Source organism: Salvia splendens, chromosome 8, assembly GCF_004379255.2.
Source record: "Salvia splendens isolate huo1 chromosome 8, SspV2, whole genome shotgun sequence".
Classification (NCBI taxonomy): Eukaryota; Viridiplantae; Streptophyta; class Magnoliopsida; order Lamiales; family Lamiaceae; genus Salvia; species Salvia splendens.
In genome coordinates this window covers 2,176,640-2,202,152 of record NC_056039.1, presented here as the reverse complement: position 1 = coordinate 2,202,152, position 25,513 = coordinate 2,176,640, and the positions used below count along the sequence as shown (strand labels likewise).

The window sequence follows — 25,513 nt, the reverse complement described above, 5'->3', positions numbered from 1 at the left end:
AACAAAATAAACAGTAATTTCTAAAACAATTTATTCATTTAGGTGAATTTAAAGAGCTTTGTGCATCAACGTGCTAGTTCGTTTATTTAGGTAGCCATAATCCATCCACTTCAATTGTTCATTTAAGGAAGCGGCGAGATCGCTTTCAATAGTTGGAATTAAAAATCTTTTAATTAATGCTTCACAAATTTGCTTGCCTTTTTCGTTTACAAAAAGTATTATTAATACTATTACTAATAGGGAATGCACTTCCATTTTTATCTGGTTTTCGACTCCACAACAACCTTCTTTAGTAGTAGGAGACTGCATCTTGCCCGCAAGGGTGTAGCGCAGTTGGCAACGGAGGGGCAGATCTTGCTGCAATGAGCTTGGGTTCGAATCCCACTGCGGTCGTGTAGTTGCTTCTATCTCATCTCTTAGGTACAAGTATGAGGCCTTGGGAGATGGGCTTCTGGCAGCCAGCGGGTTAGACCCTCCCCCTTAACGGGCTACTACGTACCCTGATTGAACCCCCTCACATGATGTCGGGCCGGAGTGTGAGGGGCCGCTCTCAGGTACAAGTGTGAGGCCTTGAGAGATGGGCTTCTGGCAGCCAGTGGGTTAGGCCCTCCCCCTTAACGGGCTACTGCGTACCCTGATTGAACCCCCTCACATGATGTCGGGCCGGAGTGTGGGGGCCGCCAAGGCCACAAAATCGTCTTTTTTTTTGCTGCAAGGAGACTGCATCTTATGACAATTATTATTGATTTTGAAATAGAATTGACGAATGTAGGATATTTTCATATTCCCACCACCATTCTATTTTCGTGGGACAAAAATGTGCACTTTCCACGTGAGCTTCGTTTTTGGCACTCTCTGTATGCTCCAATTCTCCCTCTCCTCTCAATCGCCATATTAACGCACAACACCACCAAATCTCTAAGCCCAGAGAGCGAAATGACATGTTTGAAAAACCTCTGAAATCCCCACCCCTCTCTCCCTTTTTCTCGATTGCTTCAAGATTGGGGGAAAAAACAAAACTAGAAGTGGAATAAAGTGACGAGACACAAAAAAGGAAGCAACTTGACAACTCCCACGAGCCGAAAAAATGGGATCGGCTTCGGCGGCGGAAATGGCTGCGGTGGAATGGCTTCTCGGCTCGCCTGCTGACGTCATCGCGCCGGTTTGGAATGCGGTGAAATTGTACGCGATAGTGCCGGTTTTGCGATTCTCTCTCTACCTCTGCTTGCTGTGGTCGTTCTTGCTCTTTGTGGAGTGGGTTCACATGATGTTCCTCGCCGCTCTCGCCAAGCTGATGCGGAGAAGGCACGCGGAGAGGTACATATGGGAGCCGTTGAGCGATGATTTGGAAGGTGGGAGCCTCGATTTCCCCATGGTTCTTGTCCAGATACCTATTTACAATGAGATAGAGGTCGGTTTAGCTCTAATTTGGGTGAAAATTTGTTGCTTTTTTTGAGTTTTTTTTAAGTCTCTCTCTTTCACACATATACACACATTGGTGAATGGTGATTGGTGGCAGGTGTACAAGATCTCCATTGGTGCAGCGTGTAGGTTGTCTTGGCCAGTTGATAGGTTGGTAGTTCAAGTTTTGGATGATTCTACTGATCTTGTTATTAAGGTATTGTTTCTTTGAACTTTTGCTGATTAATGCTCTTGATTTTGCATTGGAGTATGAATGAAGCCTTGTTCATGTTTCAAGAATCTTTCAATTTTTCGGGAGATGTGATTGATTGTGCATTGTGCCAAGAATCCAGCCTGTTATCTTGGATTTAAAAATGTTATTCATAATAAAAATGTTATCTTGGATTTAAAAGTATAAACTATGAATTAAAAATGTGGTTTTGTGAGATGGCTACCACTATGTGTTTGTCTTAATCTTGTGATTGATAACAAGATGGTTGCAGGATAAGGTATCGTTTCTTTGATTTTTGCTAATTAATTCTCCTGATTTTGCATTGGAGCAGGGATGAATCATTGTTCATGTTTCAAGAATCTTTCAATTTCTCAAATTTGCAGCTTAGGTTTTCCAGAGATGAGATTGGTTGTGCATTATGCCAAATTTCCAGCATGTTAGGCTTGTCGTTTATCCATGATTCAGAATAAAAATGATATCTTGAATAAAAAATGTGGTTTTGTGAGATGGCTACTGCGATGTGTTTGTCTTAATCTTGTGATTAATAACACGAAGGTTGCAGGATAAGATTGAGAAAGAGTGTATGAGGTGGGCGAGTGAAGGCATAAACATTAGGTACCAGCTTCGAGAAGGTCGGAAGGGGTACAAGGCCGGCGCTCTCAAGGAAGGGCTGAAGCGGGACTATGTCAAAGAGTGTGAGTATGTTGCCATCTTTGATGCTGATTTCCAGCCGGAGGCAGACTTCCTTCGACGAGCCATGCCTGTCCTGATCCACAACCCAGAGGTCGCACTTGTGCAGGCTCGCTGGAGGTTTGGTAAGGTCCTCTCTGCTGGTTGATTGTCTCCGTTTAGCATAAAATGATTGAAGAAATTTTATAGCATTGATGTCTAAGTGGCTGCCATACATTAGTGCCTGATTTGTTTTAGATTCAAGTCATCAAGCCAACAAAAAATTAAAGAGGCTTTTTGAGGGAATTTAGCCAAGAATTAGAAGTAAAACTAACAGTGCAAAAACTGTCAGAAGATAAAGAGGGATAGAGAGAACTGAGATGTATGCCTTCTTCTACGTGTAAAGCTGGACTAGTGAGCTTAAAAATGGGAAAAACTCGGGATAAAGGCAAAGTCGGACTAGGAAGCTTAATAAACAGTAGTGTGTTATCCCAAAGTTCTGGTGGTGAGTGAACATGAAGTAGATACTGAAGCTACTAGGAAATATAGGCCTACGTTTATTGTGTAGAATCCTATTCTTGTAGCGTAGCATCTCTACAAGGCATATGATAGCACAACATACGAGTACTGTATCCTCCCATGAGGATACTTAACTTTGGAACATACTGGAATTTGACTGTATAGAAGTTTAAGAGTGTGAAAATACTGATGTGGATAGTATATGATCATTGTAGCATCTTTCTAGTGATCGAAAAAATATGAATTGCTCTGCTGTACTTGGCTGTGACTGTGAGGAGTTGCTTAGAATTGAAAAAATTTGTGATAACTTTTTCGTTGATTTTGCAGTGAATGCAAATGAATGCTTCTTGACAAGAATGCAGGAAATATCATTGGACTTCCAGTTTGTAATTGAGCAAGAAGGAGGATCATCCATTCATTCCTTCTTCAGCTTCAACGGTAATTTTAATATAAAACATCCAAGGACTCAATAGGCATGAAAAGACACTCTTGTAAATCTTGGTAGCTTGTTAAAAAAAGATTATATGGACCATATGCATTGGCATTTTTATGCTAATTGGTTGCAACAACGCGCATTACACTTGTCTCAGGAAGCGGTGGAGTATGGAGACTCGGGGCAATAGACGATGCTGGAGGCTGGAATGATCGAACCACTGTAGAAGACATGGATCTTGCTCTCCGAGCTGGACTCATGGGCTGGAAGTTTGTTTTCTTAGGCGACATTGAGGTACGCTCGAGGCTTTGGTTGTCACTAACAAGTTTCTCAACCCTGCAGTTTTCGTTGTGTTTTTCACAATCAGTTCCTGTGTCTTCTACAGGTTAGGAGCGAACTTCCTAGTACTTTCAAGGCCTATCGCTCTCAGCAGCATCGGTGGTCCTGTGGTCCAGCCAATTTGTTCAGAAAGATGGTGATTGGAATTGTAAAGAACAAGGTTCGTTCAGTACCAATACATCATTCATGCATTGCACAGTAATTCAATATGGTGTGTTGTGTTTCTTTCAGGATATATCGCTCTCACGAAAGTTCTACATGATATACAACTTCTTCTTCATCCGGAAGGTCGTGGGAACTATGTTCGCCTTCGTTTTTTACTGTGTGGTGCTGCCTTTGGTAAGTCTGATGCCTGAAGTTGATTATCCTAAATGGGGTGCCATTGTGGCTACTTTGATAATTGCCACCGTAAACACGAGCATCTCGACTCCAAGGTGTAGTGTAATTTAATGCCTAGCAAGTTGTTTTTTAGGCCTTAATTTGAGAATCATTTGCATTTTCTGATTAATGTGTGGTTTGGAGATTACAGGTCATTCTATATGGCTATTCCTTGGGTCCTTTTTGAGAACATAATGTCGTTTCATCGCACCAAGGCTTTGATGATCGGTCTCTTTGAGGCCAAGAGGGCAAACGAATGGATTGTCACTGAGAAACTAGGAGACGCCTTCGAGGGCAAATCCAGAGCTGAATTTAGTGCACCAAAGGGTCCTCGGCAGCTTAAGCATCTCCTAGAGAGGTATGTTTTGATTATATCGCCTCACACGACACTGTTATATATGAATCGATCACATGAAACTAGACCGGTCATTTAGAAAGTGTTTTATGCTCGTCTCGGGGAGTGAGAGGTAGCGATGATCTGAAAATGTGTTCGATCATTTAGTCTGACTATGATGATCATATTTTTTTTTCCAGAATACTACTACAGGAGCTGGGAATTGCTTCGTTTCTTTTCGCTTGTGGATGCTACGGGATCTTCTATGGGCACGATAGATACTACCTGTATCTCTTCCCTCAAGCCATCTTCTTCACTATTGCTGGGTTCGGCTACTTTGGCACGATAGTCCCGAGCTGCCCCGAGCTCTCTTAGCAGCAGCCGGGGTCTTTCCTGACACATGTTTGGATCTTTAGCCAAGAATAGGACTAACTTAGAACTGCTGACACATTACTAGCAAGATTTGAGTTGAATTTTGTGCCTCAGTTTTGCCAGAAATTTGTGATTCTTATGCCAACAATGATTCTTGAGAATAAAACTAGCTAGAACAGCATATTTGTTGACCATTATTTTGTAATTTTGGTTTTTGGATATTGAAGATTCCTGTGGTAGTGGATCTTGATTTTCTGTTATATTCATTTGGTGTTATTTTGAATTCTTGATCTTATATAGCATTTCAAAGTGGAAGATTTATTCGAGTTTGCTATGTTCCAATAATATAAAAACTTGTGTCAATACTCTATATCCAATTAACGGGCAAAATTCGCCAAACATTATATCAGGCCAAATTGCTAGAAAAATTATAAATTTTGTTCAAATTTTGGTCTATTTTTGTGAATTTGAAGATTAGTGGAGTACGTAGTACAAATCACGAATCTTAACAATTTTCTCAAAATTTCAATGACGAAATGTTGCTCCCTCTGTTTCACTGTAGTAAATGGTGTTTTGTTTTAAGCACTAATTTTAAAAAAAATGAGAAAGAGTAAAGTAAAGGAGAGAAGAGTATTCTCTATATTATTAGCTCTCTTACTTTACCCTCTCACCACTTTAACTATTTATTACTATTATTTTTCTAAAACGAGTATTCAAAATGAAATGTCTCTACTACAGGAGAACAAAGATATTATGATTTTGTATTTGTACTATGTTGTTGATTTGGTTTACGCATATTTCAAATCGATGACATTTGTTAAGTGTGATGAAAACATGATACATTATTTTCATGTCTACAAAAATCTAAGCATTAAAATCGTATCAATCAAGCTCCCACATTTACCAAGAGGAATTAAAAATGAAAAAAACATACGTAGGTGAACAAGTAAAACAATTGGATCAAGATTTTCCACTGTCACCAAACCAAATAAAATTGTACTTTTTAGTTGCAACAAGTAATAAACAAATAATGTTGTAACAATAACCAAGCTAACAGCTATGGTAGTCCTCAAAATGGGTTGGCACTGTCACACACCAAAACAACTCTCTTTGTAGTATACAGTACTAGTAATCAGTGGCGGATCCAGGATCCGAAAATGGAGGGGGCGGAATATATAGTATTACCTTGGTTTAGTGCGGACATGGCTATTTTTTTGTTGTTCGGGGCGACGCCGGAGGCAAATGGAGGGGGCGGACATGGTAAATTTACATCCCGATAAGGGAAAAATAGTCGCACGGAGGGGGCGACCGCCCCCTCTGCCCCCCCAAGATCCGCCATTGCTAGTAATTTATACAATAGTAGTATTTTGTATGTATAATTAATTAAAACAAAACCCACATAAGGTAACAAAACATATTAAGAAATGTACAAACTGAAATAAGGAGTATTTTTTAAGGTTATTTAATTTTATGAAGTACAATTATATTGCACTAATGCACAATGATTGGTATTGGAAGGTTATTGTACCATCCAATATCCATGTATTGAATAATATTTGATGCATTGTTACAATGTGAAATTAAAAGTAGTTACACCATGAATCTGACAAAATTCTCTGTAAATGGACCCTGAATAAATACACCAATATTTATATTATATGATTGCCGACAGTGTTAAAGGTAATATTCTATAGCTCTTATAACAAGCAACGTATCTGCAAAAAGCATATTATAGTATTATTTTGTGGAACAAGAAATTAATTAATTGACCCAACTTGAGATGCTACTCTCTGTGGTCTAGTCGTATAAATTTGGTGCCACGTCCCAAAAATATTTTTATGATTTATTTTGTACTACTCCATCCGGTCCTGCTTTAACAATCATAAATATTTTTAACACTTATTTTATAAAAATAATAATAAATAATTAAAATAGAGAAAATAAGAGGGAGAATAATGGAGAGAAGACTCTTATCTATATTATTCTCTCTTACTTTATCATTTCTCCACTTTAACTATTTATTATCGTTTTTATGAAATAAGTGCTCAAAAGTAACAGAAAATAATTAAAATGGAGAAAATAAGAGGGAGAATAATGGAGAGAAGACTCTTATCTGTATTATTCTATCTCTTACTTTACCATTTCTCCACTTTAACTATTTATTATCGTTTTTATGAAATAAGTGCTCAAAAGTAACAGAGATTGCTAAAGCGGAACGGAGGGAGTAAATATATAAGTGTACGGTGACAGTGTCATATAGTTATCGGACCTTTATATCCCCTATTTTAATTTGTTTATAAGCATCGTAGTCACATATATATGCATTTGATAATGTGTTATAATTAACATAAATCAAAATTAGATATTTTTTGTATAATTTTTTCATTTCTTATTCATTAATTTGTATGTGCTTGCTCATTGATTTTATATGTTATCATCATCGTTTTCATTTCTCATGAAAACTCCAATTCTAATTGTATCCCTACCCATTATAAAAAAGACCAATCAATATTTTTTATAGTACAAGACAATTATATATTAAGAGGTTAAAATTGGCGAGGTAAGTAAATAAGAAAGAAAGTACAAATCAATTAATTGTCTAACTGAATCAACCATCTTAACTAAAGACGACAACAAGAACAGAACACAGTAAAACAAATAGTTACACCCGCAAACAAAAAGCCCACGACGATAAATAATTCGGAGAGACATAGTTCTCGAATGGATACCATTCACAAATAATTCAAGATCAATTATAATATATATTGCATAAATGAAATAAAATGATTAACAATAGGGGCTGGCAATAATCAAATAATATGATAAGTTGGGAATTTTTTTGTCAGTTAATTATGATAAGCCATGTGCTGAAGCTGCATATTAACATGCATGCTAGATGGCACTCCAAGTATATTGGTGTCACTCCACACTATAAAACACACATTTGATCCAATCACAAATCTAAGTTCTAACTAGCCAATTATGTCCATCAAGTAATTATGTAAAAACACTTGACCTAAAAATGACGAACAAACAATACAGAAGCAACAAAAAGATAATGAAAAAGTGTTCTATCTATTAAAATTCTTAATATCTTGTCCCACATCGACTTGGTAACGATCCTAGCTCATCTATAAATGTATGGATAATCCTCTCCCTTATAAGGCCTTTTAAGGGGTGAGTGACCCATTTATAATATGGTATCAGAGCGGGCCTAAGTCGATGATGGATTTTATTTATTTATCTCTTCTCTTGCCTACCCACGTGATGGAAGTCTGATGTGTCATTCCGGCCCACACGTGAGGGGGCGTGTTAAAATTCTTAATATCTTGTCTCACATCGACTTGGTAACGATCCTAGCTCACCTATAAAAGTATGGACACGGTGAGTGACCCATTTCTAATACTATCCTTTTTGTGTTAAGAGAAATGCTTGAGCCAAAGATTGACGAACAAACACTTTTATCCAAACTTATAAAAACACACACATCCACATAATCCGACTAACCATATGTTCACCCACAAGAAACGAATGGTCTCATAACAACTCCAAACAAAATGAAAAGTTAAAACAACAAACACAAAACACATGATAAAACAATTGCTAAAACAACAATGAAATACAAGAAAAAAGCAACACATATCACAACATTATCTGCTAAAAAAAATTGATCTCACGACAATGTTAAACATTTGAATAGGATACAATATTAAACTCAAAATAATCAATGAGCGTTTCTTATTAAGGCATAGAAAAAGTGATTTGTAAAAGTATAAAATCAAAATATAATTAGTAGAAAGCTGAGGAAGAATGAATTCAAATTTGTTAGGTGACTGACTGAAATACGAAATTTAGGTGATCCGATCTTGTAATATAATAAAACATGGCGATTTTTAATTCCTTTTTTTTTTCTACCTTAATAACCACTACATTAAAATAAAAATAAAAATTGAAAACTTTCTAATGTCAACGTGGCGCAAATATATAACTTTATCTCATAGGTAGATCTCCCGCATTTTTCGGTAATAAACGTTAACGAAAGTCTCCTCTAAAATTAAAAAATTTATAACCACAATTAAAATACTTTAATTAAAAAACTCCTAAATATTGATATTTTTGATACGCCTTAATTCCAAACCATTTTAACTGGCTTCGACTCTCTATAAATAGTGGTACTAGATGATTATTTTACTTATATGTAATATAATATTTGAATTAATTAACCCGTTTAACGAGGGGTGTCTTTCTTCATCGACTGCTCCATGTCTTATTCTATGTTGTCTCATTAATTTCTGCCCTAAAATATAATAACAATGGGACCATGGCTTCACTAAGTGTGACCTGTCCCTTGATCCATGGCATATATTGAATATTCCATATATCATGTTCATGCCAATACAATCCTTCTTATTTACTTCTTGATCCATGGCATATATTGAATATTTTCTTCATCCTTGATCCATGGCATATATTGAATAATTCATTAAGCAAACATGGATTGCAGTTTGAAGTAAACTATGGCGGGGAAGAAGCTTTTTTTTTTCCTTTTATAATAACGGTTAAAACTGTATTTTCACAACTTATTTATTAAAAAAATACTAACAAAATTGGCATTGTTTGGCGGCTTCTTCATCTTAAAAAAGTGTAGATCGACAAGGCAATAATAGCGTTTCTGGTCGATCCTAAGATAAAAATAAGATAATTTGAAGTCTCCTGCTACCTAAATATGCCGCTGATGAGACAAATGTTGACGAATTTTATTGAAAATGCTAACAAATGATGGGTGGCATAGTAATAAATAATAACTCTCTAGTTTGGTGTTGTATTTTAATTGTATTACACTTCACACGAATAGCAATATTTTTTTATGCGTTGTTTACGTAGAATTAGATGGATAAAATCAAATGCGCTTAATGTATTTTTTTTTTCATTTTTTGTATGTTTTGATTAGTAGCATAGATTGCACCATTGGTGCTATAACTACATGATTATTTTGTTGGGTAATTTTAAATGATACTAATATACAAAAATTACGTATGAATCAACCACAAATTCACATGATTTAAGAATGCCTTTGTTCTTACTAGCATTGGTCAAATTCCTAGAAGTTTAGTAGACATTAAATATATTCACTTTTAAAATATAGCAATTATTTTTATAAACAAATAAATATAAATTTAAAGATCACGTTATTTTAAACTTGAATTCTAGACCTTTGGCTTCAGTCACTAGTTATTTTTGTTTATGACTACTATACTAGAATTTCATTTTAGTCAAAGTATCATTACATAAAATAATAACGTAAAACGATAGAAAAATGAATTTAATACTCCTAATATAATATTCCATGGCTAGTCAACAATGTGACTGCGTAATTCTGTTTATACACCTATAATTTTATCTCGTTTAAGGAAATCCACGTAATTATACTGGCTCTTTTTTTCTTTGATCGAGGAAATCGTGATCATCAATAAATAAGTTTCACTGTAATGAATTACCCTAAATCAATGCTTAACCCAAGCTTATGTACTTCAAAATAATTATGGCTTAATCATGAATAATGAATATACTATTTCCTTAAATTTTATTTTAAGTAATTTAAAGTAGTCAATATGCATGAGTGATTTGCCTTAAAATCATAAATATGTGCATGACTTTTTTTTATTACTACTAGAGTATATATATTTTATTATGAGCATGTTTTCAAGTATTATTGCTTTCGAGACAAATTCTTTTTGGATCTATTACTAGTATATACTAGTAGTGTTTACTTTAAAAAAAAGTATTTACGGTGTGTAGTTGTTATACGTAAAAGAAGCTACCAAATATCAGTGTTGACACTGTGATTCTGTTATTTAAATTTATCTCGTACCATAGAAGTTGATATGTCAATTCGGAATAAACATTATGAGAGTATAATGTCAGTAGCGGGTGATATTTTATGGAATAATTTTAATATATATATATATAGAGGGTCATGATAATCTCCAAACCATCTATAATACAAACTATACAAACTTTGGGCGTTGACATTCCCCCCGGTGACAGAATTTGTATTAGGCGTTGACATTGACATTCCCCCAGTGACAGAATTTGTATTATGCGTTGACATTGACATATGAATCTCATTGCTAACCATTGATTACTTACAAGGAGTGTGTAGGATTAAATTTTGTAGTTTGTATTATAGATAGGGGTTTTTATTTGATCATATATATATATATATATATTTGTGTTAAAATGATAACACCTCTTAAAGTGGCACCATACCACCATTCCTAGCCAATCATTTGTACACGTGGACGAATAATCAGCTGTCATGTGACAATCATAAAAAATGCTTAAGGGCAAATTTTCTCGGGCTGCAATATCCAATACGGTAGACTACAATTTTGCCATGCTGCAATATCCAATACGTTAGACTGCAATCTATAGATTGCCGTGTAGCGTTTATACTAATGCAGGCTACGTGATGTCACAATATCACTTTAAAATGTGTTGTCATTTTAACGCACCTCTCTCTATATATAAATAGTTCATTAATTATACCTTTATTCGACTAGTTTAACAATTGAAAATAATGCAATGGTAATCCAAATTTGCAATGTTCGCATCGTTATAACATCATGAATTCCTATTTTTCAAGCAGAAAAATCCTACCACTTAATTTGTAAATTAGCGCGCGTTTCATACAAAAGTTGCTAGGCAAATTAATTCCGGAGGTAGTTTTATTGTGTCCGTGATACGATCATCCTCTACATATTATTAGGGAATATTCATAGGATATTATTCTATTTAGTTAATTGTGATTCACCATATCTTTCCCATATTTGTTTAGATATTTGTTTCTTGTTCATTAAGTTAGGGTAGTAGTATTCTAGTATTATAAATAGCAGAGCTTGTTATCATTCAATCAATCAATGAATTACATATTTTCCCTAAACTTGTCTTGAGCAACAAGAATATTATCGTTCCATATTTGCTGCCCAACGGAGAACGTCCGTGGAACCGCAAATCGTGGCCTTTCCTTCGAGCACGTCGAAGGTTCGATCACCTTATCTCTCCGAGAAGTTAGCCATCCGGCCTCGTTACGGAAAACGTCTGTAACAACTGGTGCTTTCATCCCGTACTCATGACGTCAACATACCATGGCCCATCTACGTCGGAACGGCCGACGAGGGAAGCAACGCCGGCGCTGCATATAGGCCCGCCGCGTCGTCCCGACCAATCGGGGAAGGCTTCGGTCGACCCAATCACATTAGGGTTTGATAAATTAAATGCACGCCTCGACAGTATGGATCGACGGGTGGACAAATTGGAGTCGCGTATGAACGCGAACGACCGGCCACCCCCACTTCTGACTCCAGCACCGCCGTACGCGCAGCGAACCCACCACAACTATCTGGCCCACAGTCGGCCGCCCTACCCGCCGGACAGGTACAGGGGCGGGAAGATCCACCGAGCAGGTACATGGGAGCCGCCTTATTGGCTACATGATTTCACGGCCAACGATGGAGACCAACATTGCCGCGCAAGACAACCATGGCGAGAACCACCGTCGCTCCTGTTCTCGGATGGACAAGATCCTCCACAAATTCCTAACAGGAGGTATCGGGGGCGCTTTCATGACCAACCCCAACCTCGAATCATTGATAACAATTGGGATCAAGGGGGCTGGCACGATCGTGGAAACAACCGTCAAAGCCAGAGTTCTGAACACTATCCGTGGCGACACCAGCAGCCTCAAAACGGCCACGCCGAGCAGCTCCATCAGCCCTCGTGTTGGGACCCACCCGACTATCGCCGCCAGGGGACCTTCCACGCAGGATATCAGCAATGGCAGCCGACTTACCACCCGCCGGAAGTGCTGTACACGCAGCCTACATACCAGCCACCACGGTGCAACCGATCGTTGGATAACCGCACAGAACCGTTGCCTACTGTCGCCCCGCCACGATCTGGCTCCACGCACCGGCCTCAACAGTCCAGCAAGTTTATTGATTCAGGGAAGCAACATGGTCTTCCCAATATTTCCAGTCTCAAGGTTCGTTCGCCTTGCCCGGCCCAACCAGCTGCCGTAAGTGATTACAACGAGAAATTGCGTATTTATAGATTGGAGCAAGCCGCCCTTCTCGTCCGGTTGAATTGCGTATTTGAGGATAATATTGATGACGAAAATCTAGTTGAAGATGTTTCCAACAACCCCGCTCACAACGGGGGCGCTAATCTTGATGTTCCAAACGACGAGTCCATGGAAAAGGTCGTGAACGTCAAAACCGACAATATGCCTCGGCAAGTGCTCGTCGGGGTATATGATGAGAAGATTGGTGATTTTATTGTTCCACCACATCAGGAATTGGAGATGACAGATGTCGATGATTGGAGGAAATTTACATTTGACGTGGTGTTTGATGATGTCAAAAGTGGTGATCTTCTTAATCCCACACAATGGGAGTTAGAGATAAAGGAGGAGGTAGGAAACGGATCCGCATTTGCTCAACTCCAGCGACCAGGCACATTTGATCCGGGAGGAGATAAATCACCAATGCTTCTTCTTTTAACTCTCTTTGTTGCTTCGTGGTTTCCACCTTGAGGACAAGGTGAATTTCAACCGTGGGGGAGTTGATACGATCATCCTCTACATATTATTAGGGAATATTCATAGGATATTATTCTATTTAGTTAATTGTGATTCACCATATCTTTCCCATATTTGTTTAGATATTTGTTTCTTGTTCATTAAGTTAGGGTAGTAGTATTCTAGTATTATAAATAGCAGAGCTTGTTATCATTCAATCAATCAATGAATTACATATTTTCCCTAAACTTGTCTTGAGCAACAAGAATATTATCGTTCCATATTTGCTGCCCAACGGAGAACGTCCGTGGAACCGCAAATCGTGGCCTTTCCTTCGAGCACGTCGAAGGTTCGATCACCTTATCTCTCCGAGAAGTTAGCCATCCGGCCTCGTTACGGAAAACGTCTGTAACAGTCCGTCAGTTGTTTTGTCTCTAAATTTTTATTTTTGATTGCTTCTATATTGACTGTCACGATGTTGTTATCATCTTTTCGGTTCAACATTTTGTAACATATCAAAATGGGTATGTTGAGGGCATAATTTCCCGTTGGCGACGATGGACAATGGTATTTGACTGGCGGCTCTGTTTGGTAGCCATGTTATAATTAATACTGATAGTGGGTATGTTGAGGGTAAAATTTCCCGTTGGCGACGATGGACAATGGTATTTGACTGGCGGCTCTGTTTGGTTATAATTAATACTTTATCAGTATACAAGGACAAAAATGTTTTACTTCTTAACTGTAAATAATTATAATTCTAATCTTGATTTTGTTTTTATCCTTAACTTTGTCATAGAGATAAGTTTGAATCTTCACTACCAATACACACAATTCACTTTTTCAATATTTCTTTTCTATTTTACAAATTTTACATTAAAATTTGTAATGTTCATCCTGTATTGAAAGAAGGTATTACAAATTAATTCAATATTGCCAAATTAAATTAGGCATTCCTCAAATTATCAATGGCCCATGAAATCAAATAAGAAATCAATGGATTATTGAACCAACCAGTTTTGATTTGGCACATTGTATATTAACGTTAGAAAGGCACCGACGGTCCCATAACATCTCATAATTTTCCAAATCTCATTATTAACTAAATTTGAAAAAAAACTCTATAGCCTAATTTGGAATCTTGCATTTAAATTGAATTATTTAGTAGTAGTAATTAAAACGAATCCATACATATCCCGAATTCAATACGTATTTGACCATTTTATACAAATAAAAAAAACAAAAAAAATGGTTCGGTCTTCCCCACATATAGTTTTATTAGCATGTTTTCCAAGTAATACCATATTTAGAGTTTATACTTTATTACTACTATATACTTCATACCTTCTTGCTAAAAAATGTAAAACTTGTTACATGTATATTATCTTATTATAATTAAATTGATGTTAGGATGAAAACGAACGTGATTGAATAATATATATAGTGATTAGTTGAGATGTCTATTTCTATTTACCTTTTATCCTATTGAGGATCTTGCTAATTAATTATTTTCATATATACTATATTTCATTTCTTCTAATAAGACTATATCAATCTTTAAAAGAAGCTAGTAGTGACCAAGAAGGCCCTTAAGAAAAGTCAATTGTTACGGACGCTAGTGTTCTACATCGGTTATACAAGTCAATTTGCATGGAGTCTGTAAATGAAATAGGCTATTTTGTTTGAGACTAGTCTCTTAGGACTAGTTCTCATATTTGGTTCATAACACTCTTTGGAAAAAAAGGAGAGACAACAATGGGAAATAACAACATGCTCTATAATTAGGAAGGGTATTGAGATTAATAAAACCTTTAGAGACTATTACTAGAAAATAAACGATCACCTAATATGTTAGAGACAAATTTGAATTAGATTTCAAATCTTCTAAGATAGTACATCAATAAGTCGTTCCACCATATATACTTAAAACTTAAAATTAATTGAGAGTCTTCTAAGACAATTTAGTTGTAACTACCTTTTTTTATTTATGTCAAAGAGCATAATTTTGATTCACGTCTTCTTGTGCTAAGCCCCCCTAACACAAAATAATTAATTATTATCGCTCCATAGTTATTTATAAAATAGCAAAAATAAGATGGAACGATTCAAAATCGAATCAAATTAGGAGTGGATTAAAAATATTAAATAATTAATACAAATAGGTGGAGTGAATTAAGGAGACGAATACGACCGACAAAAGAGACATTTGTTGAGGTTTTGGGTTTTGGGCAACAAATCTCGCAATTTCATGCGCTGCTTTCAGTCCATTTCTGACTAAATTGGTCAAAAATTAAAAAAACTTTATTAAATTTTCTTAAAAAAAGACAATGAAAATAAGAAATGCGACATGTATTTTAATTAAAATGGTTAAGTGTGTGGTGAGGTCAGAAATTAGATTAGTGGCTAATAATGCAATTTTGGGAAGATTTATAGTGAATATAGTTTGTAGTCTAAAATGAATGAATAGATGAGTGAGAAAAGATATTTTTACTTCAACGAGAGGAAATTATAATTACAAAATAACAGTGATTTAAAAAAAATCCCAATATTACAATATTATTTGACGTCTTATTTTTATTAAATTTTTATGCAGTTTGGGAAGATCGTGCGTTCTCGGCAAGGGAAAATTAGGCACTATGGCCATCACCTTAAAAACATGGTCAATAATGATTAAAAATGTATGTGGTGTATATTATATCGTGAGATAATATTTATTAGTGAAAATTAACAATTTGTGTAGACATACTAAAATTGCAAAAGTGAAACAAGATAATGGAGGGAGTCAAAAATAGGTAGAGGGCCTACTTATAATTTTCTAATGAAATAAGAAAGCGACCATATATAATTTTTTTGATACCTAATCTAACCTAGATTTAGAAAATGAGTCGAGTCGCTAATTGTTCCTTAATTAAACATAAGAACATTCAATTAGTCATTTTTTTGTTTGCTTTTGCGGATAGTAATTGTTATGGTCAAATTGATTTATTCTCATTCTTACTTTATAAAAAATAAAAAATTATCATCCTTTTAGAGTAAAAAGTTAAAATTTATTAACACCAATTAAAAATTAACTAGATAGATGTGGTATAGTAGTGCAACATGAACTATTCACATAAGAAAATAATGATTTAAAAATTGAAATGAATTATTTTCATGATAGCTCATATATTCGTGCCACATACAATCTTGTTGGTATTTAATGAAATTGCTTATTTTTATACGCAACTTGTGTCTTTGACCACAACAACCAAATTAGTTAACTTTTTTTCTTTTCTTTCAAGAATTGTTAAAAGGTTTATTTTATGGACTTGAAATTTAGCAAAGGACTATTAGACAAATGTTCATTATGTGACATATTAGAGCAGGAATGATTTTACAAAGCAAACACATACAATTATGTGATCAACCCATTATTAGTTACTAGTACTACTATATGCTTTGCCTAGATCTGAAAAGAAAGTGATTATTCATCATTTAGATTTATTTCCATAAACTACCATTTTATAGGAATAAATATGGAAAGTCGTCATTGCACTTTTGAACGGGAAGGCGGATTCAGGTGGAATTGTGAGGGGTCGACTGATCCTACCGTCACTTTATGAGGACCGAAAAACTCCATTAGTCTAGCATTAGAATTGCCTGGACCCCACATTGCACCAATTCTTTAAGGTAGAGATTAACTTCCGTTCATCGTGAGCCATCTATTCTTAGCGACGATTGTCATTTACATTCTTTTTGGAGGCAATAATGTGTTTTGTTAAGTAGAAAGAAAAAAAAGTATCTGAATATATAATTATAGAGATAAAATAACACTATTAAAGTAATAATGAAGATGGATATAAATGGTTGACTACATTAATGTTGATTTACTTATTTTCATAAATAGAAAGTTGACATATTTGAGATAAACCTAAAATAAGCGTATACTCATTTTATTGAATGAGGGAGTAGTAACTAACATAAAATTGATTTACTTATTTTCATAAATAGAAAGTTGACATACTTGAGATAGACCTTAAAAAAAGCGTGACATCTTTTTATTGAATGACTGAGTAGTAATTAACATAAAAACTCTTTCAAACGTAGAAATATACATTAAAAATTATTTAAATGCCTTTAAAGTGCAGTTTTGTCAAATTTACAGTTCAGCCCCTAATATTGGGTGCGGTTTGCAATTCGAATATAAATTAGGGAGGTGAGATGTTATTATGCTATAATCAAACCTTTATCGGCAAATGTAAGGCCGCCGTTTCCATTGGTAACGCGACTTAATTGCGTAAATTAATGTGCCAAATAATTTCCCACTATTTTCGAAAAGGAATATGAAATTATTACAATTTAATTCACCTTTCAAGTTTTACAAAAACGTTCATTATTGCATTTTCCATCAAAAAGATGGAAATTCAAGAAATATATGCAATTTATTAAAATAATAAAATATTCCAAAAAAAAATTAACCAAGCACAACCTCAAAATATCCAAGCTAAAAGTATGAAAATTACAACTACTACTCTATAACTAACATGTGTGTTGATTTTTATCATATTGTGTCCCCCACATAAAATAAATCGATTTGTTTATATAATCACAATGCAACTTTATTTGTGTAACGTATGATAGTGTTCCGACTTATAAGACAAAAATATATTATATTCTAGTATATAATAATATATTAAAATAATCACACTAACAAATCATCTCTATCTCCACATGAACTAGCTACACTTTTGTCACATGAATCTTGCAAAATATGCCACTTTTCTTCACCTATACTTCACCATATACACATCACCCAAACCATTCACATTTACTTTAAACAATAACATCTATATTTTCCTTCTCAGTTGTTCCTCTAAATACGACATTGCCCAATATAATCATATACTCAAAAACAATAGCGAATTTGGAAAACAAATTTTGTAGAGTCGAACACATTTAACAAGATCCATAAATTTGAGGCAAAATGCAGGCTTTTTGGAACTGTGGGATCAATAACAACCTAAAAAATCAAATTTAATAAAGATTTTCAATATCTACGGATCGGCTGAGCCTGTCTAGATTTAATGGAGTTTTCTAGTTTTCATAGGTCGGCAGAGAAGTTGGTTGACCGCACCAAGTCTACCTAGATTTAATAGAGTTTTCCAAATCCTTATGGAGATGAGATTAGTCGACTCCGCCGACCGTGGATACGTCGTTAGTTAAAAATGCAGTAATTCATAGTAACTAGTAGTATGAAACAAGCCAAAAAGCACCCAGTCAAACTTGCATGTTATTCCAATTCATCAATCTACAATCATAGAAATGCCAACTTCTTGGATCACTCCATATTTTGGCATGGCATAACATCCCTAAACTATAAAGTCCACGTCACTTATAGTAAAACACATAATATACCCAATAGTATTATTTACCACTAATTCAGTCACTTATCTTTTCAGTAATTTCCTTAAATTATTAAATAAAAGAAATAGTGTCCCACCATCTCCATGATTTTGTTTAAATAATTAGGGAAAAAGAAAGTAGAGATATTAGTAGCAGAAATCGTTAATCAAACCAAATACGACTATAAATCCCCTCACTCCTCACTCTCTCCCTCACCACCATTGCTCTCTCGCTCCTCTTTCTCTCTCCTCACAATGCCGCAATGCTTTGACGTCTCTCTTCTGTTGTGAGGAAACGCAGAAGCATTGCTCGGTATAAAATTGGATCTGAAACTCGCCAATTTCATGGAGTCGCAGCAGATCTATTGAGTTTCAGTAATCCAGAGTGAGAGAGAGAAGCTGAGCAGAGCAATTTCCCCTGTTTTTTTTTTCATTTCTCATCTGAAAAGGGGGGGGAAAAGTGAGCAACAATGGCGGAAATCTCGGGGAAAAATTTCATACAGGAGTCGTTCCAGGGCTACACGCCGGACATCGCGGGGCAAATCGGTCTACTTTGGGAGCTAATTAAGGCGCCATTGATCGTGCCGCTGCTCACCGTCTGCGTCTACATTTGCCTGGCGATGTCGATTATGGTGTTCATCGAGCGCCTGTACATGGGCGTCGTCATCATCCTGGTCCACCTCTTCTGGAAGAAGCCGGAGAAGCGCTACAGATATGAGCCGATGAAGGACGATTTGGAGAGCGGCAACGCCGGTTACCCTATCGTCCTTGTTCAGATCCCCATGTTCAATGAAAAAGAGGTAATGTTTCTCTTCTCCATTTCACACACGCACGGGTATGTGTGAGAAACTCACGGATTGTTGCTGTTTTGTGTTTTTTTGTCGGCAGGTATATAAGATCTCCATTGGCGCAGCTTGCAATCTCTCATGGCCTGCTGATCGGCTTGTGATCCAGGTTCTAGATGATTCTACTGATCCCGTCGTCAAGGTATGTGTGATGAGAGAGAGATGATGAAATCTTAAGTAGTGATTTGAATTGGTTGGATGAAACAAGTAACTCAAAAGTTCTGATTTAGGAATTCATTTTTTTGCAGTTATCAGTTTTGGAATTGAATTGTTTTCTTCTTCTTTTTCTCAAATTCTCACTCAATTTCTTCGTAAAATTCAATCATTACACTCTCGTCGCCATTGGAGCTTTTTCATTTTTGTACTTTCCGTTTCCTACTGAAAGAGAAACACAATAATTTTATTTACTTATTTATTTTTTGGCCATGATTTCACATTTATTGATGTGCAACCATTTTGTAACTAACCCTGACAGCAAACCATAATTAACGAATGTTGCCTCATTAATTGCTTTATCTTTGTATTACCAAAGATAATAATTAGCCAAAAAATTTAAATGAAAACTGCAATTTATTTCTTTTAGGATATGGTTGAGAGGGAGTGCATAAGATGGGCAAACAAAGGCATAAATATCACCTACCAAATTAGAGAGACGAGGGGCGGCTACAAGGCCGGAGCACTTAAAGAAGGGCTCAAGCGCGATTACGTTAAACAGTGCGAGTATGTCGTAATCTTCGACGCGGATTTCCGGCCCGAGCCTGATTTTCTCCGACGATCCGTGCCGTTCCTCATCCACAACCCTAACATTGCTCTCGTTCAAGCCCGTTGGCGATTCGGTAAGCCGCGCTTTCTTGATTATATGCTTAATTGTTTTTGTTGGACATGCGTTTCATAATCATTGGTTGATATATTTAGAAACAACAAACAACTTAAGTTTTTCACGAAGTTAGTTTTTTATTTATATTGTATCACTACTCTAAAGCTACTATCATTATAACAAAATTAAAAAAATTTATTGAATTCGAAATTAAAATATATAATCTCTATTCAAACAAATTTACGTGCCCACTTATGCTCACGATTAACAGTAATGAAAATGTCACAAAATTTTGATTTAGTTTAAATATTGTTTTAGGTAAGTTGTTGTGTACGTGAAGTGTCGGTGGTGTTAGTAAATTCAATAGTAACATCAATTTAATTATATAAGTATAGGGTGCACAAATTATCTTATTTTGGTGGGGCCCATTTGACGGGGGAATTCCCCACGCCGTGGGGCAGTTTTCGCCTGCTTTCCTCTTTATTTAACCACCACAATTCACGGCGTTAGTTTCTCCTTGCGGATTGATTTTGGATTGATTTTTAATAAATAATTCAGACATATAAACATATAAAATCAACACATTTACTTCTTCAATTCTTTTTATATTAAATACAGTCGATAAAAGAGAATATACAAGTCACTGCTTTTATGGTGGAGTGTGAGAATTAATTAATTGCAAGTTATTTTTTATAACCTAGTTATGGTTAGCGCGACGTATTAAAATTTCACACTCTAAATTTTAGTCAAACAGAATAACATGAGCTATTAAATAGAATAACTCGCTTTCCTATATAGTTATGGATGGTGTTGATATTGAGTCATACTCTCTCCGTCCCATTAGAAGTAAAACATTTATTTTTGACACGAGATTTATGGAAGTATTGTTTTATGGGTTAATGAAGAGAGAATATAGTAAGATATATGAAAAAGAGAGATAATGTTGTTTCTATTTTAAAAAACGTTTCATGTCTAATAGAATAATTCATAAAGGAAAACGTTTCATTTTTAATGGAATAGAGAATATAACTGTGGTTCAATAGAATAAATATAGTCGATTTAAATCTTGAATAATTACATGAATTATGAAGTAGAATTATTAGTAGTGTTCATGTTCCTATATAGTTATTGGTGGTGTTAATGTTGTTCAATAGAATAAATAAAACGTAAATTTTGGCATAGAAATTATTCAATAAAATTCGCTTTTCTCGATGTGTGGAGCAGTAAGATAAAAGTATCCTTTCTTGGTAATACTTAAATGACAGAATAATCCCCGTTAAATTGCATGCTCTACTACTCGGCAATGCAAATAGAGTGGTAGATTTTCGGGATAGTTTGGTCCTTTCCTTCCTCAAACCGACAAATGAATAGGGCTATAATGGGGAATTCGGTCATCCACGTGGTGTGATGCTCTGTGCAGAGCCGCAGACACCAATGGTGGAGCCGCACTAGCTAGATTTAATTAGTCTATTGTTTTTGAACCCAGTTGTCAACACCGACAAATTAGACAAGCAAAAACTAGAATCCACCATCAGTGTAGCCAGTTGTCAACGTCTGACGTGGCATCGATTAGCTGTCGTGTCACGTGGTGTCAGAATTAAAGTACCATATGGTTTCCTCTTTTCATTTTCATTTTTTGTGTGATTATTTAATAATGAAATGGCTTTTGACTCTTTTCTAATCTACTGTACTAAATTATTTTTTAATTTATTTATTTTACAGTGAATTCAAACGAATGCTTGCTGACGAGGATGCAAGAAATGTCATTGGATTACCATTTTAAAGTTGAGCAAGAAGTTGGATCAGCCACTCATGCATTCTTTGGCTTCAATGGTAATGCTTTAATTGTGACTCAAGCATCATACTATCTTTCTTTTATTCTAAGTTGGGATTTTTTATAATGAGAACCCCCTTTTATTTTTTTATTCTTGCTCATGTAGTGTAGATGTTTAAAAAGGAACTATGCATATAACTGTATAAGATTATGCAGCCTAGCTAGAATATTTATTGTGATGAATGATAACAAATGATGCCATCATAAATGTGGTCACTTCCTTTGCTACTAAGAGACATCAATTGTTAAAAAACTTCCCACTTTCTAGTGATGATTTCGGTATCAAATGAGTGTAGTGACTATGTAGACCACCACAGCCGTTTATAGAAATAAACGACGACGGCTAATAATGCGGCAATGTCACAGGAACCGGAGGGATATGGAGGATCGCGGCCATAAACGAGGCCGGGGGATGGAAGGACAGGACTACAGTTGAAGACATGGACCTTGCTGTTAGGGCTGGTCTCAAGGGCTGGAAATTTCTCTATTTAGGAGACCTCCAAGTACATTTTCTATAGCCATATTTTCCTTCATTTTCGTCGTTTTCTTTATCTTCGAACGCACTCAACTAACTTTTATTTCATAACAATAGGTGAAGAGTGAACTCCCAAGTACTTTCAAAGCATTCAGGTTCCAGCAGCACAGGTGGTCTTGTGGCCCTGCCAATTTGTTCAGGAAAATGGTGGTGGACATTGCAACAAATAAGGTTTGTTTAGTTCAAGAATGTCTCTTTTTTCATCTTTTCCTAACCCTTAACTGATATCAAGAAACTGTTTGCTTGAGAATGCAGAAAGTCACTTTGTACAAGAAGTTCTATGTGATCTACAGCTTCTTCTTCGTTCGAAAGATCATTGCTCACATGTTCACTTTCTTCTTCTACTGCGTTGTTCTGCCATTGTCAATCCTCGTCCCAGAAGTCCACGTTCCTAAATGGGGAGCCATATACCTTCCATGCATCATCACAGCCCTCAACTCAGTCGGAACTCCAAGGTACACATTCTAACATAAGTTAACCATTCTAATTAATACTGATGAGCAAAATCACTAAAACCTTTTTATCACTTAGGTCATTTCACCTGTTGTTCTATTGGGTACTGTTCGAGAATGTGATGTCGTTCCATCGCACAAAGGCCACATTTATCGGTCTATTGGAGGCTGCAAGGGTGAATGAATGGGTGGTGACTGAGAAACTCGGAGACACACTCAAGAACAGCAAAGCAGGCAAAATAGCATCTAAAATATCCCTATCTAAGTTGCTAGGAAATAGGTAAGAATGTTTGTCACATTTGAAGCATGATTAAACACTTATGCAAGAACAGAAGTGTTGATATAACAGTTGGTTTATTTCAGGATCAACCTGCACGAGCTCGGATTTGCTGTGTTTCTCTTCATCTGTGGCTGCTATGACTTCATGTATGGGAAGAACTGCTACTTCATATACCTGTTTCTTCAAGTCATCACCTTCACAATCGCGGGGCTCGGATACGTTGGCACCATTGTTCCCAGTTCTTGACTTATGATGATGAGCATCTCTCCGCCTCTCACATTCCTGTATTTGTATCATTACAAAAAAACAAATGTACACAAGATTGCTTGCTTGCTCTGTTTTGGTGGTATATTCGCCCGCGATTTCTGTCAGCAAATACTGGCAGGAAAGCACAGAAAAAATGCAGGAGAGCATGTTATACAGTTGAAGAAGAAACAAATGATGAAGGAGCATAAGTATCATAAATATTATAGGATAGGAATAATATTGTTTCCCTTTTGATATTTTCTCTAGCTTATATAGTGGTTGTTGTAGTTGTGTGACATTGCATTTCATTTTGTTAGTTGGTTAAAGTTTTGTGATGAAATTTTTATGAATTTTTGGTGGGATTTTGGTGCATCCATGCAGTGAACTATATGTATTCCCTTCTCATTCTTTAGACACATTATTGTTAACATGTGTATGTTTATAAATAAACATGGAGTATTTATTAGTGATTCTTGTGATAAACATATTCCTTTATCTCAATGAAATTTATTAGGTATTTATATGTATTCCCTTCTCATTTTTCAGACACATTATTGTTAACATGTGTATGTTTATAAATAAACAGGTATTTATTAGTGATTCTGGTGATAAACATATTCCTTTATCATAATGAACTTTTAGAAATTTTGACACGTTGATCTAACTCGCGATCAAAGGATCGAAAATGATTCTCATCCATCGTAAGCCTTCGGGACTGAATTACTGAAAATGCAATAAAAATGAGTTTTTATTTGAACTTGTCTCTATCTCACATATTTACATTTAGATTTTTGTAATTCGTGATTTAAATATATTAGTTGTGATCAATGTCGAACCCTTCTTAAGGACCGAACTAGAGACCAAATTAGTGCCATCCATTTTCTTAATCTTGTGGTTAGGATTAATTTAATATTTTATTCAATAAATACTTTTTAAAATTTTATTTTATTTTTAATTTTTCTATTCAATCAAAACTTGCTGGAGTAAATAATGAACTATATTCACTAAATAATGAACTAAATGAACGTATGTTATGAATTAATTTTTCGCATTCATTACATACCGAATTTACTTCAACTGAAAGATAAGTATGTCATAACACATTATGAAGTAATAAACTAATGGAATGAAGTAATAGCATGACTGAATGAAGTAATGAGTTCATTACTACTGCTTGGCGTTTAACACAGTTAACATTGTATTTTAATAAAATGTCATATTTACTTCATTACTAACGTTCGTTTGGTTCATTATTTATTGAATATAGTTCATTACTACCGCTTAACGTTTAACACTAAAATTTATTGTATCATTAATGTATTTCAATAACATGTCAAAATTACTTCATAACATACTTAATTTAGTTCATTATTTAGTGAATATAGTTCATTATTTACTTCGGCATGTTTTTATTGAATAAAAATAAATTTTAAAAATTCTAAAAAAAATTAAAAAAATTAAAAATAAAATAAAATAAAAATTAAAAAATAAAATAAAAAAAAGTTTTTATTGAATAAAATATTAAATTAATTGTAAATTAATCTTAACCACAATATTGAGAAAATGGAGGACCCTAATTTGATCTCTAGTTCGATCTTTAAGATTAAATTTGTGAATAATGAGACTCTATTGTTAAATACTCATATGCTTTGTAAATTAAAGTGACTTCTCTCTGTTCTTTATTTTAAAAATATTGAGAATAATATTCCTTTTCCAATGGGCTTTTCTTCATAACGAGCTCGGGCTGGGCTTTTATTTCCCTACCCACAAGAGAATAAAGCTTTTTTTTTCTCTCTGAAAAAAAGACACTAATTGCTTTTAGGAAAATAAAATTACATACTATTTTGCATAAGTTATATTTTCAATTA

At 35.2% G+C, this 25,513-nt stretch overlaps 2 protein-coding genes across 4 annotated transcripts; both read left to right on the top strand.

Moving 5' to 3' along the window:
• The first annotated feature begins 792 nt into the window (after positions 1-792).
• On the top strand, positions 793-4,937 carry LOC121743527 (glucomannan 4-beta-mannosyltransferase 2-like). 3 transcript variants are annotated; one of them, XM_042136845.1, is made up of 9 exons: positions 795-1,411; positions 1,520-1,618; positions 2,196-2,448; positions 3,149-3,259; positions 3,412-3,548; positions 3,640-3,753; positions 3,825-4,027; positions 4,123-4,329; positions 4,506-4,937. In XM_042136845.1, the coding sequence occupies exons 1-9, from the start codon at positions 1,088-1,090 to the stop codon at positions 4,678-4,680; spliced, it is 1,623 nt and encodes a 540-aa protein (XP_041992779.1). In that variant the 5' UTR covers positions 795-1,087; the 3' UTR covers positions 4,681-4,937. The 3 variants fall into 3 exon arrangements, with proteins under 3 accessions (XP_041992781.1, XP_041992780.1, XP_041992779.1); XM_042136847.1 differs by lacking the exon at positions 4,506-4,937 and having other exon boundaries at positions 793-1,411; positions 3,825-3,932; positions 4,123-4,310; XM_042136846.1 differs by lacking the exon at positions 4,506-4,937 and having other exon boundaries at positions 793-1,411; positions 3,825-4,029; positions 4,123-4,310.
• A 13,882-nt stretch (positions 4,938-18,819) lies between these two features.
• On the top strand, positions 18,820-24,115 carry LOC121744827 (glucomannan 4-beta-mannosyltransferase 2-like). Its single transcript, XM_042138487.1, has 9 exons — positions 18,820-19,436; positions 19,525-19,623; positions 20,065-20,317; positions 22,021-22,131; positions 22,499-22,635; positions 22,725-22,838; positions 22,923-23,122; positions 23,199-23,399; positions 23,483-24,115. The coding sequence occupies exons 1-9, from the start codon at positions 19,107-19,109 to the stop codon at positions 23,643-23,645; spliced, it is 1,608 nt and encodes a 535-aa protein (XP_041994421.1). The 5' UTR covers positions 18,820-19,106; the 3' UTR covers positions 23,646-24,115.
• Positions 24,116-25,513: the final 1,398 nt, after the last annotated feature.

Bases quoted from the DNA above. Each gene is read 5' to 3' on its own strand.
- LOC121743527 (XM_042136845.1), top strand. From the start codon at position 1,088: ATGGGATCGGCTTCGGCGGCGGAAATGGCTGCGGTGGAATGGCTTCTC. The intron at 4,028-4,122 runs GTGTAGTGTAAT...TGGAGATTACAG, and splicing joins ACGAGCATCTCGACTCCAAG to GTCATTCTATATGGCTATTC. The intron at 4,330-4,505 runs GTATGTTTTGAT...TTTTTTTTCCAG, and splicing joins CTTAAGCATCTCCTAGAGAG to AATACTACTACAGGAGCTGG.
- LOC121744827 (XM_042138487.1), top strand. From the start codon at position 19,107: ATGGCGGAAATCTCGGGGAAAAATTTCATACAGGAGTCGTTCCAGGGC. The intron at 22,636-22,724 runs GTACATTTTCTA...TCATAACAATAG, and splicing joins TCTATTTAGGAGACCTCCAA to GTGAAGAGTGAACTCCCAAG. The intron at 23,400-23,482 runs GTAAGAATGTTT...GGTTTATTTCAG, and splicing joins TCTAAGTTGCTAGGAAATAG to GATCAACCTGCACGAGCTCG.